General features: G+C 41.4%; 1 protein-coding gene across 3 annotated transcripts in view; it reads right to left on the reverse strand.

Moving 5' to 3' along the window:
- PARD3 (par-3 family cell polarity regulator) overlaps positions 1-18516 on the reverse strand; it is a 680003-nt gene that overhangs the window by 19076 nt on the left and 642411 nt on the right. For all 3 annotated transcript variants that reach the window (XM_063125521.1, XM_063125527.1, XM_063125514.1), the window contains one exon: positions 2915-3029. In XM_063125521.1, the coding sequence (XP_062981591.1) occupies positions 2915-3029 (115 nt within the window). The remainder of the gene's footprint in view (positions 1-2914; positions 3030-18516) is intronic.

Here is an 18516-nt window from a genome sequence, read left to right on the forward strand (position 1 = left end):
TCTTGTTTCCTTATTGGGACAGTTTGGGCTTGCGATTTATACCATCACCCCAAACCAGTGACGTACGTGTGTGTGTGTGTGTGTGTGTGTGTGTGTGTGTGTGTGTGTGTGTGGTGTCCTAAACAACTCAAGTATCCAAGGAATGTCTTCTCCCAGAAGAATATCCTCATGTGCATAGGTTATCAAACAGGATTGATGGCTACTAGTCCTGATGGCTATAGGTTACCTCCAGTATCAGAGGCAGTATGAGCATGTACTCCAGTAGTGGGGGAACTTCGGCTGTGGGGCGGTATATAAATGTAATAAATAAATAAAAATAAACATGAGTGGGAGGGTGCTGTTGCACTCACGTCTGCTTGTGGGTTTCCCATGAGCAGCTAGTTGTGTGAACAGAATGCTGGACTAGAAGGACCCTGGGACTGATCAAGCATGGCTCTTGTGTTCTTATGATCCAACTTCAAGTGCCTCAGCTCTATCAGTGGCTATCAGTTCCTTTTAAGTGGTTTCCTCAAGTAGGGCGACCATATGGAAAGGAGGACAGGGCCCCTATATCAGTAACGGTTGCGTAGAAAAGGGAATTTCAGCAGGCGTCATCCCTCTTCATCACAACAGTTCAAGCTGCAGGAGCCCTGCCCCTTTTGTTTCTGGTCAAGAGGGCAGGGCTCCTGCAGCTTGAACTGTTGTGATGAAGAGGGAATGTCACCAATGACACCTGCTGAAATTCCCTTTTCTATGCAACTGTTAAAGATACAGGAGCCCTGTTATCCTTTTCATATGGTCAACCTATTTTCCTCTTAATAGCAGAAATCCCTTCCTTGGGACCTCTCTCTCTCTCTCTCTCTCTCTCCCCAGTTTTTAAGAGACTGATTAAAATATTCTTATTCAGAAATCCTTTCATAGCTGATTTAATTAACGATAGTTATTATTCCTATGAGATTGATGTCCTCTCTCTCTCTCTCTCAGTGGTTTATTGACTGTGGTGGGTAGTTTTAATTGCACTTTTTTTTAACTGGAACCCTCCCACACACAATGTTTTAAAATAGTTGCATTTTGTTATGCCTTGGGGGCCCTTTCATACTAAAAAGCAGGACAGTGGTGGTAGAAATAAAATAAATAGATATTTTATCCATGTGAAAGGGGGCTTGAAAAGCAGTGCTCTTCAAGACATCTCTGCCTGCCTTGGCAAAATCAAGTTGCTGGTTCCTTTCACATTATTATACTTGTATCAGTGCATTTTTTAATGCATTTTTCAAGCGAAGTCTAGCATAAACGCCTTAAATGCTTCTATCTTTTATTTGAAACTGTGCAGTTAACACAAACGAAGAGTCATGTTCTTGTAAATAATGCCTACACAAACCCCCTACAGGCACAAACTGAAGGACAGATAAGTTAGTCTGCATTGATGTGACCCAGCTAAGCCTTGTCACAGGGCAAACAATACCCTTTACAGAACGGACAGATGGCAGAGCACAATACAAAATGAAATTAGGAACGCCAGGCCACAGATGGAGCAGGAAGGAGTCAGGAGTTTAAAGGTCACCCAGGACCTTGAATCTAAGTTTTCTTGCACCAGGGATTAATGGTAACAGCTGCAGCAGGGGAGGGTAAAAGATGTGGCTGAGCTGCACCCTGTGGTAGAGCACACACTTCCCATTCAGAAGGTCCTCGGCAGACTTCCTGGAATCTGCAGGAAGGCCTTTAAATGACTCTTCCCTGAGACCCACTAGCAGTAGACCACAGGTGGGCCATCTTTTTTCTGTTGAGGGCCGCAATTCCTCATGGGTAATCAGGCCACATGTCAGTGGCGGGCAAGGCCAGAGCCAAAAGTGGGCGGGTTGCCCTTTTTCTCTTTCTGACACCTGCGATGTCCAGCTAAGTAATGTGAGTTATGGTGAAGGTTGGTACGTATATTTATGGTAATGTTGTTTATGTCCATTGTGTAGAATTAATATGGCAAGTTAGTTAAGAGGGGAGGCGGAAGAGAGAGAGTGAATGGTGTGCTGGTGTATGATTGGTGGAGAGCATGGAGCGACTGGAGTTTAAATAGGGGTGAGTCAAGTTAATTAAAAGAGACAGTTGGGTTTAGAGCTAGTGAGTGCAGGGACAATCTGTTGTTTAGCGATAGATATAGAGGGAGGAGTTAGGTTAGGCTAGGCTAGGAATAATTGAAACGTTAATTTCAGAGCTTTTATTGGACACACAAACAAATCTTCTTTACCATCTTATGTGAAATTAATAACTTATAAGTTCTTTTGTTCACAGCACACAGTGTGTCATCTTTCATTATAGCTAGTCTCTCAGTGAGACTAAAAGTATTAAATAAAGGTTATATGGTGGCAGTGGTATTAAGGGAGCGGCCACGCCTAGTGGGGGGGGGAACAGTGTTCCTCAAACTGGGTGTGAGGGTGTATAAAGGCAAGGGTTGAAGTGTAAGGAGAGGCCCCTCATTTATACAGAACAAACGTACCCACAGCCTCAGGGAAGGGATCCTAAAAAGAGGGGTACAACACACACCCCTTTTCCTTCCCATGCAGTGGGTTACCACGGCAGGAATCAGGGCTGGCCCTACCATTAGGTAGAGTGAGGCATTTGGCTAAGGTGGCAGATACTGAGGCAGCAGCAAGGTTTCAGAGGTGCCCTGTGCCTAGGGTGACCATGTGGAAAGGAGGACAGGGCTCCTGTATCTTTATAGTTGTATAGAAAAGGGAATTTCAGCAGGTTTCATTTGTATGCATGCAGCACCCAGTGAAACTCCCTCTTCATGACAACAGTTAAAGCTGCAGAAACCCTGCCCCCTTTTTTATCTGTTCAAGATGGCAGGGCTCCTCCAGCTTTAACTGTTGGGATGAAGAGGGAATTTCACCAGGTTGTTGTCCAGTGCTATACGCATAGACTGGAATAAGTCAGCCCTTACCCATGGTTGTTCAAAACTGTAGGTCCGCCTCCTGTCTTCTACATCTTCATCCTGCTTTGCTTGTTGAAATTCTTGCCTTAGACGCTGTATCCGATCATGATTGCTAGGAGCTGATCTGTTAGGAAGAACGACAGAGAGAGAAGAGAGATTAATACTGTCGTAAAAACAAAACCAACCCAAGCACACTATTTTTCTTTTTCAGGTACGAAACAGTTTGAATAATAATAATAATAATAATAATAATAATAATAATAATAATTGCACCATCAATGTACATGGTGCTGTACATAGTAAAAGAATAAAACAGCAACACCCTGCCACATAGGCGTACATTCTAATCTCACAAATACGTAATAAGAAGCTGACAAGGTGCTTAAAGTAAGAATTTTAGACCAAAACCAGCCTTAGAGGCATAAAATTCTATTTGTTCCTCAAAATAAATAAAAAAATATTCACATAAATCCCAGCCAAAACCTTAACAAATTTCTGGAAAGAGTTTATAGATGTTATTATCTTAATAACAGGAAATAATTTAAGGATGGTTCCTTGATTAAATTGCTTCAAGGACTGTGGACAGTTTAGAATGAAGTTTTTTATATATATATAGAAATCTCTCTCTCTCTCTATATATATATATATATATTTCTATGACCCTGTTCAGATGACATGCTAAGCCACGGTGGTGACCAGATACAGAAGAGGGCAGGGTTCCTGCAGCTTGAACAGTTGTAATGAACAGGGAATTTTACCAGGTGCTACATGCATACAAATGACACCTGCTGAAATTCCCTTTTCAATACAACTGTTGAGGATGCCCTGTCCTCCTTTCCATATGGTGACCCTAGTTTATTCTAATTTAAATAGAAATAGAATACATCTCACAGTACTATGGAATACTGACCAGGTGACCTGTGTGCTGGCCTGTTCAGCCTGCTCTCCAGGTGCTAACTATGGTTGGGAAACAGTTTTTATGGCTCTATCTTTAAAGTGGAATTGGTTAGGACGGGCTTCCAAACAGAGGATGCCTTCAAACTAGGGTGACCATATGAAAAGGAGGACAGGGCTCCTGTATCTTTAACAGTTGCATAGAAAAAGGAATTTCAGCAGGTGTCATTTGTATATATGGAGAACCTGGTGAAATTCCCTCTTCATTACAACAGTTAAAGCTGCAGGAGCTACACTAGAGTGACCAGATTTAAAAGAAGGCAGGGCACCTGCAGCTTTAACTGTTGTGATGAAGAGGGAATTTCACCAGGTTCCCCATATATACAAATGACACCTGCTGAAATTCCCTTTTCAGTACAACTGTTAAAGATACAGGAGCCCTGTCCTCCTTTTCATATGTTCACCCTACTTCAAACAGAGGGCTGTCCTTTAAAAAGGAGGATACCTGGCCACTCTATGTTGTTGCACTGTGGTGGTTGAAGATGGCAGGGTGGGAGAAGGTATGGGGGAGAGAGAGAAGGCAAGAGAGAGAAGAGGAGAAAGGGAGAAGGAGAGAAAGGGTGTGGCAGGCACAAACTGAGCAGTGCATCACCTGCTCTTGCCCCATCCCCGTTTGGCTTCAGCTCCTCCCACTGCTGACTTTGACCCTGCCAACCCCAGTATGCAGCCCCCGAGAGAATGCAGCCCTCAACTTGAAAAAGATCCTCCAGCCCTGTTTTAAGCCTAGGATACGGTGGGCCAGGAGATTCTACAAAGCTGTAGAATGGCATCCAACTTATAAAAAAAACCCCCGCTGAGCTAGCTTGATCGTGAGCAGCCCCAATTTGAAGACAATTTTAATATGATAATCAGTGAAGTCTGGGTCTCATGCAAAGCGGTAGTTCTGCTGTCAAGTGATGTGAAATTTGTAAGCAGTCATGGTGTTTTTCTGGTTAACAAATTAAAAATTAAAAGTATTCAAGGGCATTTCGGAATGAGAAAAAAAGCGACACTGTACTAAACTCAGGCTCTCCTTCAGAATATAAGGAAAAGTAATATAATACTAAATTCAGGATGCTGGAGGTATGTCATGTGGGTCACTTCATGTTACTCCACTCACAGTGGCTTTTAGTACATGCGGAGCTATTTGTATCAGCTTACAGGGCCTATCAGGCAAGATTTTCCACATTACCACACTGGGAAACTACAGTATAAGATGACATAGTGAAGCCTGATCTTTATGGTGAGCTGCAGCTCATGAATGGCTCCCCATGTAACTACCACTTTTAAAATGGCCACCCTATCCATTCATTTATTACATTTATACTCCTCCTTTCTGTCAAAATTGATACTTATGGTGGCCAATAGATGCCTTGCCCAACCTGGTGCCCTCCAGATGTTTTGGACTACAATTCCCAGGATTCCTAACCATTGGTCATGCTGACTTGGGTTGGTGAAAGTTGAATTTCAATCATCTGGAGTTCACTAGGTTTGGGAAGGCTGCGTTACATCATCTATTGGCCGCCTTGAGTGTCAATGTTATAAATGAATGAGCAAAGTGGCCATTTTAAATTGCTACAGGCTGTTATAATGTGTAAACTGGTCACCATCCAAAGCAAAAAGGAACATTCAGTATTGTGTTATTAAAAGGATTACAAATATCTAGGAATGTGAAGACTTTGCACTTAGATTTCAAAATTTAAAAATATCACAGGGAAATCTTTTTATGAGAACCCGTAATCTAGAAACAACATGACAGATAATTGTTTACTCACTTCAGCTTCTCCACTGCTGTCAAGACCTCTGTCTCAATGGGCCCCTCGCTATAATATGGAGACAACACTATTGGATTATTTTTCCCAGTCAATAGGATCCTGTCACCCTTTAGATCTGTTTCTGACAAGTCCTTTGAACTGATCAGCTTGATAGCATTAAAAGGTTAATGGGCATGTGGGACATTTCACCATGTAGAAACTACTGCAGCATTCATCAGGGATATAGCCTTGCAAGAACAGAGATCACAGCTGTAATCCTATGTACACTTTCTTGGGAGTAAAATCCATTAAATTTAGAGGAATTACATTTGAGTCAACAGGAGCAGGAGCAGGGATTTAAAAACCACCGCTACCATTTTAGGATTATATAAAAATTACTTGTCAGATCCTAACATTATGCACCACTTTTTAAGTTTTCCATAATACTGTTATGTAGCTTTTTGGCCTATGCCAGCAACTCAGCCAGACAGGTTGTTTTTCAGAGAGGAAATGATCCAGTGTAGGAGCACAACAGATGCTTTATTTGTTCTTTTTCACGAACAACAAACTAGGCCTCCCATGTTTAAACTTCACCCATACACACCCACACACCATCTTGCTTCCAGAACCCTCTCGGGCCTTCTGGGCCTGCCTCTCCACAGACAGCTCTCCCACTACGGGCTGCTCTTAAAAATACATGAAGCAACAATTGACTTCGTTACCAATTGCAAATAAAACTCTGGGCTAGCTCCAGAATTTTGAAGACCCTTAGGCAAATTACCATCAGAAGAGCTCCCCCCACAATCCAAATTCTACCTTTGTTGCACAACCGCTTAATGCCAGAAAGGTTCTTCAGAGTTAAATTTTCTGTCTTTGTTGACCCAGGGCAAAAGGCCAACAGACCCATCTTCTGAAGTCATACCTGTAAGAGCTCTCATAAGGACTTTTCATAACGGCCTGCATCATGGGTTAGCATTGATGGGTACCTGTCAAGGCCCACACTCCTGTAGGGGGGGCACTACCGACTCTCAGAGTCTCTGGCCATGGCTGTTCTTCCTCCTTTCAGTTCCAGACCATTCACCTGCCCTCTCTGAGCGTGCAAGTAGTGAGAAGAGTGAAGACATTGAGCTTCCTTCTCCACTTGCCTTCACTCTTTTCTCTTCACACCGCTGTGCTAGTTGGTCCCCAGAGGAAGAGGCCAAGAGAACAGGCAGTAGCAGCAATGGCAAAGCGGGGATGGCCTTATTCAGAGAAAGGCGTGGGGTGGTCAACGGAGAGCATTTTGCCCAAGTGCTCACAAAAACTGGGAGCAGCTCTGCTTTTCATGCTTGATACATTTAGGGAAGGAAACAATCCTGAAACCACAATGAAACATACTGAAATGGGTGATTTCAAAGGGTTGAAGGCTGTTCGCATGAATTCCTTTGTGAAGTGTTTGTTCGCCTGCCTTCCAAGTGCTACAATACAGCATAGAATGATAACATGAATTTCAGAAGCCTTAATAAACAAATATTTCAAATCTCTATCTATGCTCACTTCATCCTGCTAACTTTGACCTTGTAAACCCAGCATTTTGAAGTGCAGGTAGCATAAAAAGGCAAAGGACATGTATGGTGAATAAAATCTAAGCACTCTGCCATAACAGTTGGTATGCTGAATGAACACAATGGCCAGAGAAATATTTCTACTGTGTGAAAGGGGGGGGGGACTTTTCAAATGCCTTATTACTGTAGAATTGAACTTTTGTTATACAGAATGGCAAATGGTGTGGGGCTTCTGGTAGAGACAACTTCTATCTATGAAGGGAATGTGCTAAAATATCCTTTTTAAGGCTTGGGGAAGAGCATTATTGCTCATTGTATTTTTGATCAGGCCTGCATAACTAAGAGCCCAAGCAATTGTAGGAATTTATTACATTTGTTAAACAAATAAACACCAACACATTGGTGATCCAACAGTTGTCTACCAGGCAAATACTACAGGACATCACCAAGCAAAAACTGCCACAAGACATGCATTATGGTGACAAATTCTGAGCTCCCATAGAAGTGGCAATTTATTTATTTAAAACATTTCTGTACTGTCCTTTATCACCTGCGATTCCAAGGTGGTATACCATACAAATCACACATTAGTTTAAAAATCTTTGCAATACAATGAAACTCATACCCAACAGCTACAATATAAGACAGCAGATGAAAACTTCAATTTCAATGTCAGGCTGAGAAGTAATACAATTTAAATGCCACATTAAAAAGATTTGTCTTTACCTGGCACTAGAAAAGATGGTAAATTAGGTGCCAGACAAAGGAGGGCATTATAAACCCAGGGCGCCCTCAAAAAGAAAGTCCTCCCCTTTGTGATTACTTTGGCCATAGCTAGACCTAAGGTTTATCCCTGGATCGTCCAGGGGTCAAACCTGTTCATCTAGGTGACACACAGGCCATAGTTAGACCTAAGGTTTATCCCAGGATCATCCCGGGTTCGTCCCTGCCTGAGCGCTGGATGCCCTGTGTGGCACTTAGATGAACAGGTTTGACCCCAGGACAATCCTGGGATAAACCTTAGGTCTAGCTATGGCCACAGAGGATCCAGAGCTCAGGCAGGGGCGAACCCTTGATGATCCCAGGATAAACCTTAGGTCTAGCTGTGGCCATAGTGCAATCCTGATATGGAAGTCACTTGGTGCAGAAGATCTTAAGACATGTCTGATTAGGTCTTTCAGTGCTACTTCTTAGAACCAGGATTGGCAGACTTCAGGCTTGTGAACAGTATTTTTATTAATTTATTTTTTACTAGATCTCTGAGATCCACCAACCAGGGTCTGGTGCAAACTTAGAATTGAAACATTCTGAGCCCAGAAATTTGTTTTGAGTACCAGAACTCAACAGAGCTCACAGTTCTTCCACACACAAACCCCCACTCCTGGTTACTCCAAACATTCTTCATTTCAGCAATATAATTTAGGTGGGGAGGGAGGGGGGAGTAATGTTGTTGTTGTTAACCAACTGGGTGTCAGAAATTCTTGCTGATCTACTACAAATCACCCAGAGATCTAACCAGAGTTCCAGTTCTACCTTCTGACCACCCCTGCCGTAGAACACAGCTATATCTACTTTCAATCGCCCTCATACTCTGATTCAGGTTTTTTTTCTGAGACAGATTATATTCTAATTCTCCTGTCTCCCACCCAAACACATACAAATAACTACTAACAACAACATTCAGTAAAATCAAAAGCTCAATCTCAAACTCAACTCTGTAGCAAGTTAAGGACATTTCCACTGCCTGAGTGATGGGAGAACTTACATGAGGTTCTTTTCTCGTCTTTTGATGCCTGCCAACTACACATTGTTAAATGCGCCTTCAGCAGTTTCATGAATGCTACTTACAACACACGAAAATCGCCTGCATGGGCCCGAAAAGAGCAGCGTAAGCAAAGCTGGTACAGGCCAGGGCTGTCACATATTTTCAGTAACAAGAAGCCACAGCAATGGCCGCTAAAAGTCTCAGATCGTTAAGCAATATCTCACTATGATGTCATGCATTGAAGTACGGAGTTGTAATCCTTTCAGAACGGACAGATTGTCAGTGTGATAAAGTGGATACAAGCAAGCTACTGAACGGGGAATGAATAAAGCTTTGGGGAGGGAAAAAAATATCGTTCTGAGAAAGGACGGGAGAAAAAAAAGAAAGTCCTCCCGATAAAGCCAAGCAATAATACTAACAGCTACAACAACAGAAAGCTTCGCAAACAAACAATTTTGTTACCTGGAATTTGTCTAGACCAAACCTGAGGGGAAGGGGGTGGGGAAACACCATGCAATACGTACAGCTATGTCGGTCTACAGATAATGGCTATAAAACGTGGAAGTAATAATTGGGTTCTTAATCACTGCAGCCTCATGAACAAGCATTGCCAACTTGTTGGTTAATTAAATCCCCTTATGGTCAGATGGCACAGTAGAAGCATCCAACTTACGTTATTATTTTTTATTTTTTTTAAAAAGCCATGACAAATCTTGTATCCACAGGTAGAATGAAAGAGAAACAAAGGCTGTTCCAGTGAATTTTAAAAAGGTTGCCTCGTTGACTATTAATGCTATCCTCTCAGTTCTGGCAATGCATTAAGCCTGCAGAACGCACGCTTGCCAAAGTTCAGAGCGAGCTGTGTGTATATTAAATTGGACCTCTCTCGTCATTGCTTGGGCAGGAGGAGATAGGCAAAAGAGAATGTCGAGCCGTGTTAATCCACTGTAAAAGCTTTTGTTGTGTTTAATGGAACAGTGTTAATGTAACACCATCCGAACAGTGTTTACTCAATGCAGATGGGTCTGTCTGGAACAGAGACACACATATCAATGGAAGCTGTCGAGCTGCCACACAGAAGATGTGCAGCCCCACTGTGAGATGCTATGCAACATTATCCTGAAACACTCACACGGATAGAGAGATCACGTATTTTATTATCGCTTGGTTATGTGGTTTGGTGTGTTTGCATAAAATCCAGAGCTGGGTCATACTAGGCCCTGGGACTATTCAATTAGAGGACAGACAGCACCACCACCCGGGTTTTCAGTCAACACATAACTAACTGGATAGCCAGTGTGGTGTAGTGGTGGACCACAGTGTGGTGTAGTGGTGGACTGGGACTGGGGAGACCCGTGATCAAGTCCCTGCTTGGCCAAATCCCCACTTGGCCATGAAGCTCATTGGATGACTTTGGGCCAATCACTCAGCCTAATCTACCTCAACAGGTTTGTTGTTGTGAGGATAAAATAGGAGGAGGAGGATCATGTTTGCTGCCTTGGGATCATTGGAGGAAATAGCAGGATATAAATGTAACAAACAAACAAAAATTAATAAACGTATGGAATTTGCTAATCCAAGAGGCAAAGATGGCCAACAGTTCATGGAGAAAGCAGGCCTTTGCTTTACAGATCGTTATTTTAAAATAGAAACTGCAGGCATGAGGGCCACCAATCTCAATCAGGCCCATAGTGGGAGAAAGGTTAAAGCCCCCACCCCACCCTTACACCAATGTTAGGGTTCCAACCTGCAACCTACTCTAGAGTAAAAATGGAGGGAAAGAGAGACAAAGCTGGCAAGCTAGGTTTAAAGTAATGTCGGCTTTAGCCCTCAGATAACTTCAAAGGAGGGTTAGAAAAATTCATGGAGGGTAGATCTATCATTGGCAATGTTGGCTAAATGGAACGTCCATGTTCAGAGGCAGTATCCTGTGAACACTTCGAACTGGGTATGTTTAGCCTTAAGAAGAGACTACTGAATGGGGATATGACCGCACTTTTCAAGTTTTTAAAGGGTCGTCACATAGAAGAGGGTCGCAAGACTGTGAGACACAAAATAGTGAGCTGAAATGACAGAAAGGCAGATTTCGGTTAAACACCTGGAAAAACTTCTAAATGGTGAGTATCATCAGACAATGAAACCAACTGTCTAAGGAGGTGGTGGACCCTCTGTCGCTGGCGTTATTCAATAAAAGACTGAACAGCCATCTGTCAGGGATGCTTTACAATAGATTCCTGCGCTGAGCAGGAGGTTCGACTCAATGGCCTAAATGACCCCTTCCAACTTCCATGATGCTATTCCCAGGGCTATCTGGTTGGCTGCTATGAGGTTGCTCAACTAAATGGATGTTTGAATTGATCCAGCAGTGTGCTTATATTCTCATGCAAGGAACATAGAAATATTCGCAATGTTCAGCTAAAGTAGCCAGGTCTCACAGCTTAAGTTGTCCCAAAGTCTTTAAAGTTACATGAACTATATTGCTTTTCTGATATATGAAACTGTTTTATTTCATCTTTCTGGTTTTACAGTTGTTATGATTTATGTTCTTGACAAATAGATTTTAAAATGATCTAATACTGAGAGCATAGAGCTTGCTTGAGTTAGGCACAGGAAGGTACATAAACTGACAGATAAAATTCAAAGATCTCCCCACCCCTCTTTTTAAATCCAGTTAGGTACTATACTTTCAGTCAGATGCGTTCAGCTGAGAATCAATTTGTCCTGACTATGCTAGAATTTTATCACTCATATTTTCCTGGAAAACCAAGAACTTGAAACGTGTAAAAGACTGTAAGGTTTCAAATCAAGGATGTATCAATTAATATGGTATAGATAAGAATAGTTTCTTTGCATATGATTAATTTAATTTTAGCTGCTAGTGTCTGGATATTTTCCATGCAATGCACAAGTCATACATGAATAGTAAAAAACAAACAAAAAAACCATATGTTCAATTAGCACCTGAATTTAATTTTGCAGAAGCTGAATGTATTGCCTGGAATTGATTATGCATGCAAAGTTAGTCTCTCTAACAAGGACAGCTTTTTGAATGTTGAGCAGTAGGCTTGCATATCTAAACTCCATTTAACATATTACTACGCAATGCGTACTTATTTTCAATAAGTACATATGGGAGTATAAAAATCCCACCACCCCAATTTATTAGTTCACATTTGCAAGTTGGATATGTAAAATGTATCTCCTTTAATGCAGGCACTTTCTTCCTGTAGCTAAACTTGTGGATCAACTTAATATGACAAAGACGATCTCTTCACTTTCTACCTAGGTCATATATATGCACACAACGGCCAAATTTCCATTCAAAGGTGACTTCAAAGCCCAGACAACATGTCAGTTCGTGTGCATGCACATAAAATCAGCCGCTTAGGAAGTTTTCTGTCACTTCGACTTTACTTTCAGTACAGACTTTGCCCATCATCTCAGAATGGGAACGGTATTACGAGAAAGTTATGCTAATTCCCTCGAGCCTGCTCTTCCTTCAGCTGATAAAATTCAGTTCCCACTTTTGACACTGTGATTGGTTGTGCATTTCACACCAATTTAATGTAGTAAATCACCACAAATTAAAAACATACTGCTCTGTTCTCTAGGTTAAAAAGGTGCTCTCCAAAGCTGTTAATACAGCACTCTCTTCTGATGGGTAGGCTAAGAGTCCTCTGGATGTTTTATGGCTAAGACGGAGGTCACTACACCATTCTCTCCAAATGGTGAAGACTTTGAGTTCCTATGTGGTCATTTTGTAACAGGGCCATCATTTTACAACAGTGAAATCCGAGGAATGCACCCAAGACCCTATTTTATTGCTACCATCATTCTTCCTTATTAGCCTGTCAGAGCTCACATGAGGGAGACAACATTTTTGTTTTACTCTTCAGGGGAATTCTTTTCTTTGTGCTAAAGAAAAAAAAAGAAGCAGCAGCAACGTCAAATCTTTCAGGAACCTACAACAAACACGGAATAATAAAAATATTCAACTAACGGGATATATTTCAAATACCTTCCCAACCATTGCCACCACCAAATCGGTAACTTTTGTCAAAATCTGCTCAAGGTTTCCCCTTCTGCTAAAATATAACCATTTAAATAATGTCCCATGAACAAAAATATGTATTCATGCAAAAGCTGATCATCAAAATATGGAGAAAGGCACACAGGTAACAAGATTCATGAAAGCAATATGTCATAATCTTCTGAACACTGAAGGAAATTTTAAAAGTGAAGTGTGGTTGGAGATATGGGTTCAAATCCTCACTCAGCCACTAGATGACACAGAAAAGGGCTATAGCTCAGTGACAGAGCACATGTTTTGCAAGCAGAAGGTCCCAGGTTCGGTCTTTGGCTTCTCCAGGTAGGGCTGGAAAGGATTCCTTTCTGGAGAGCTGCTGCCAATGAATTTTGACAATACTAAGCTAGATGGACCAATGGTCTGGCAGCATAAAGCAGCTCCCTATGATTTGGGCCACTTACTTTTTCTCAGCCTAACCAACCTCACAGGGTTGATTTGAGCATGGAATTGGATTCTACATCAAATGAAGCCTCTTGAAGGAAGGATAAAAATGCAATAAGTAAATAAATAAATAAATGAAGTGGAATTGTAGTGGCAACCTTTGTCATCATCCCTATATTTACTTGCCCAATAATCAACACTGTGATCCCCCCTTAACTACAGTTCCTTCCTGTTAAAAGCAAAATAAGTTTCACATTCCAAAAGGTCACCATGCACAACACTTTGCAGGAAGAGAAAACCAGCTGCAAAATGCATTGTCCAAAAGGAGATCTAAATCTGCCATGAAGGGCCCTCTCCAGAAGACTTTTAAGGGCATAGCAATGTTGGATATGACTACTGAAGGAGAGCACTAAAGAATTCTGTGTCTTTTTATGGTATTCTGTTTTGTAATAGGGCAGATCTTCTTGAGAAAGATCAAACTAGGGGCACATATGCTTTTTCCAGCTGTATTAACGTAGGAGAGCAAAAAAGAGTGAACCTTGTGATTGTTTTTTTCCAGATTCCATCAGGAAAATATTCTGAGATAATTTGAGAAACGCTAACCAACAACACCCAAGGCCCACTCACACATGTTTTTCCCATAACAGGATGATTTCCACAACAAATCCCCCAGGTTGAGATTACTGTGCAAATGTGTCATGGGAACATACAGACAAGGGAACTGTACGCCAGCAATCTCAGAAATGGAAACTAGGAATATCAGAACAATTCCCCTGTCTGTAATTTATTACACTACCTATTTGGGAGGAGGAATCTATCAATGGGAAAAACATATTAGAGGAATGGGCCTTCCTTTTTGCAGTCCGTTGCCTCTCATATAGCAATTGGGTCAACACATCCACAGAACCCATGGGATTGCTGACAACTGTGTGTGTCACTTGTGCAGGGGGAATCAGCCCTCTCATCAGTACTGGATGTTTGATGGGGCTTTTCAGCTTTGGAAACTCCACATACAGGTTGTCATGCTATGTGCACTAGAAGCCAGCTTCCATACATATGGGGCCTTCAATCAGCCATCCCCAACTGATCCGCCTTCATGTTATGGACTACAATGCCAATCAGACCCAGCCTACATAGCCAATAGTCAAGGGAGCTGGGAGTTGTAGTTCGAAACATCTGAAATGATCCTGGTAGGAGATTGCTGCCCTAGGTGGATTTGGATATGTATCTATTCACAATTATTCCTTATTCACAGCATTAGAAGAAAATATTCAGTAACCAGAAGGCTATCTTTATCCAACGCTGGTGAGTGCACAACAATAAAGACCAACAAAGTAGCATAACACATGAGTGGTTTACCACGAGTACGTTTTCTCTCCTCTCTCCTAACACCAGAACTCTTGGCCACCCAATGAAATTGGTTGGCAGCAGGTTCAGGACTGACAAAAGGAAGGCTTTTTCATTCACAACCACAAAATGTGGTGAGTGGCCGCTATCTTAGATGTCATACTGAAAAGGAGACACATTTACAGAGGGTAGGGCTATCAACTGCTTATTAGCCATTTAGCTAAATGAAACCTCCAAGTTCAAAGGTAGTCTACCTCTAAATGCCAAATGCTAGTGACAAACAAACAGGCACTGATGCCAAGATGTATCTGGCTGGCAACCGTTGGAACTGAATGCTGGAATAGATAGATCTTGGGTTTGATCCAGGATTGGCAGGAACTTCTGGCCCATCGGCCAAATTCAGACTTCCAGATCTCTCAGTCTGGACTGTCTCTCCTGGCCATTCCCTACCCCCAGGACCTGCTGTAGTTTTTTGGCATTATTTTACACTGTCCTAGTCTGTCCCATAGCTACAAGCCTGATGGAAGGAACTTTGCACAATTTGGGGAAGGAGAAGACCTGGATGCAAATGTATTTTTCCCCATTGGGTACTGAATGGGTGACCATATGGAAAGGAGGACAGGGCTCCTGTATCTTTAACAATTGTATAGAAAAGGGAATTTCAGCAGGTGTCATTTGTATGTAGGCAGAACTTGTGAAATTCCCTCTTCATCACAATAGTTCAAGCTGTAAGAGCCCTGCCCTCTTTTGTATCTGGTCAAGAGGGCAGGACTCCTGTAGCTTTTACTATTGTGATGAAGAGAGAATTTCACCAGGTGCTGCATACATACACCTGCTGAAATTCCCTTTCCAATACAACTGTTAAAGATACAGGAGCCCTGTCCTCCTTTCCATATGGCCACCCTAGTACTCAACAAAGGCCAGAGTCACACCTGTAACTCTACCAACTTTTGGCTCTGACCATGCCCTCTCCTGGAACTAGTGCTGACATCAATAGGAAAAAGATCCCCTGTTCCTTCAAGTCTTATGTTTTTAAAATGTGAACGAACACAACTAGAGCGAAAAAGGACTCTTTAATAAAACGGTCCAGGAGCTGAATGGTTCATTTGTATCTCAACCCTAATAACTATTCTAGTAGATGCCATTAAATTTCCAATTGTTTTAAATGGTATAATTTGTGTTTTAGCTGCAAATAGGAAAAAAATTGTAATAAATACCACTTAACACGTCAAATGTCTTTTTTGGGGGGGGGGGATGGTAACATAATGATGCAGACTTAAATTGATATCACTTTGTCTTTCTTTCAGTAGAACATCTCCACTGACTTGTGTTGACAATTTTTCATTTTGACATCAAAATAGCATCTCCATGGATTTTAGATGGCATATTGTTTTGACATAATGTTAAAATATATCCACATTGATACCATTTAATTTTGCCATCACAATATTGTTTTGATTAGGCGAGCATGACATTTTATTTTGTCATCAAAATGTCACCTCTGAACTTCCTCGCGTATTATACTGTCCCATAAATTCACATGTATATCTTTAGGCTCATTAAAGAGATTGATGAAATAGAATAAACTGCCAGAAAAATTATGAAACACCACATCCAAGAGGTTCCACGTCTTTAAATGTGGAGAACCGTACACTTTAGACACATCAAACAGACCAGAGAGATTTTGTCCCACAGTAACTGTAAATGAAACTCTAACATACGTTTTTCAAGAACTTCCTCAAATGAATCCAGTTCTCAGTTTATTGCAAAAACCTCAGCCAAATGACCAAATAGCAAAACATTGCAGCAATTGGAACCTTCCTTCAATTAAAAAAAACTATCTGAACTGCTATTCTTCACACTCCAATGTGTGCTAACCAGTTAACCAATAAAAAATGAATTTCTGAACCATCGAGGGTTTCTGTTTAACTGAAAACTACTACTTATATCCGGATTTGGTCAGAAATTGCAGGTTAGTGCTAAAAACATGCATAAAGCATATGTAATACAGGACCTTAGCACCAAATAGACCCAAAATATTTCATTTGTAGCTAACAACTATATATTACAGGTATATTTTGTATGTGTATTTTTATTTTGAAAACAATCATTAACTTATTTGTCATGTATACATTGATATTATTTACTATATTATATTTTAGTCCACCCAGTAATGGATGTTCTCTGATAATTAAATGCATGTCTTGCAAGTAACTCATGTTCTATTACCAGTTGTACAGAAATTGTCTTGTGATTATGCACACCACACACACAAAGTAAATTGTAAAAATGGACAACAGAAACAAGAATAAGAAAATGTCATGTACCTGCACAGTTTATTCCTCACTTGAAGAACAGTGCTTTTCGTAGGTACAACTCATGTATACAGTAACAGAGCAATTCTATAGCCCATAGGTATTGCCTTAGGGGCCATAGGATTCTGGGGAGTTTCACCTCTGAGGCTGCAGAAAGAGCTACAACCTTGGAAGTGAAAATACCCGCTCGGATCTGTGGTCTGCAGCCACAAAAAACTCTGCACAAGCACCTCTTCTGAAGTCAGTGTCATGACCCTGGAAAAGGATGGGGAGAGGAAAAAGAGGGTGTGCATGTGGGTGGGGAGGGGATAGGGACCGTCTAGTGGCAAAATTGTAAAGGAAAATGGCGAGGCAAAAAAAAAATGGCAATATTAATACGACAAAGCACTTGCCATGAACAGTGACTGAAACAAGGATGTATCAGGGAGATATTTAACCTCCAAGACTATGCTTAGATTCTATTGGTATTTTCGTATCCACCTCCCTTTGCTCCTGCTTTAAACCTCGTATGCCAAAGCTTACAGGCCCCCTGCTACAGGGGCATTCCAAAAGGCCTTTTGCTGTGGCCTATGGGTGCATCCTATGTGGTTCCAGGGTGGAGATATATTGTAACACTGGACTTTGGTTAACTTGGGCTCTTTGTTCATATCGTCAGTAACATATTAATTTATAATAACCACCAAATATCATTATCTATAACTTATTTTCTACATGTATGAAAACCTAAATAGACCATGAAAAGGTCTCCTGAAATTGGTTGCACATTGCACATGCAATTCAGTGTAATTAAGGGCTCATCTACACCAAGCAGGATATTCCACCATGAAAGCAGTATGAAAGCGGTATATAAAAGGCTGGAGCCACACTACTGCTTTATAGACGTATTGAAGTGCACTGCAGGATCTACACTACTGCTTTATAGTGGTACTGAAGTGCACTGACAACTGTTGGGGCCATGACACATCTACACCAAGCAGGATATAACACTCTGAAAGCAGTAAATGATGTGTGTCAATGGGCCCCAACAGTTGTCAGTGCACTTCAATACCATACCATTTTCATGGTGGAATATCCTGCTTGGTGTAGATGAGCCCTAAGTGTAATGGGATGCCCAATGGAGAGAAAAACATCCTAACCACATACACATTGATGGGGTCAATACCTTATTCATTATTTGAAGGGCAGAAAATTAGCTAGGAGTGAGATCTTAAAGTCATGGTGGATAGCTCAATGAAAATGACAACACAGTACGCAGCAGCCGTGAAAAAAAGGCAAATTCACTGCTAAGAACTATTAGGAAAGATACTGAAAACAAGACTGCCAGTATTGAAATGCCATTCTAAAAATGAATGGTGAAACCACATTTGGAATGCTCTGTACACTTTTGGTTGCCCCATTTCAAAAAGGAAATTGTATACCTGGAAAAGATGGTTAGTCATTCTGATTAAAGATATGACTCCAAGAAGCAGGCAACAATTAGAATGC

The sequence above is a fragment of the Elgaria multicarinata genome, chromosome 1, assembly GCF_023053635.1.
Source record: "Elgaria multicarinata webbii isolate HBS135686 ecotype San Diego chromosome 1, rElgMul1.1.pri, whole genome shotgun sequence".
NCBI lineage: Eukaryota > Metazoa > Chordata > Lepidosauria > Squamata > Anguidae > Elgaria > Elgaria multicarinata.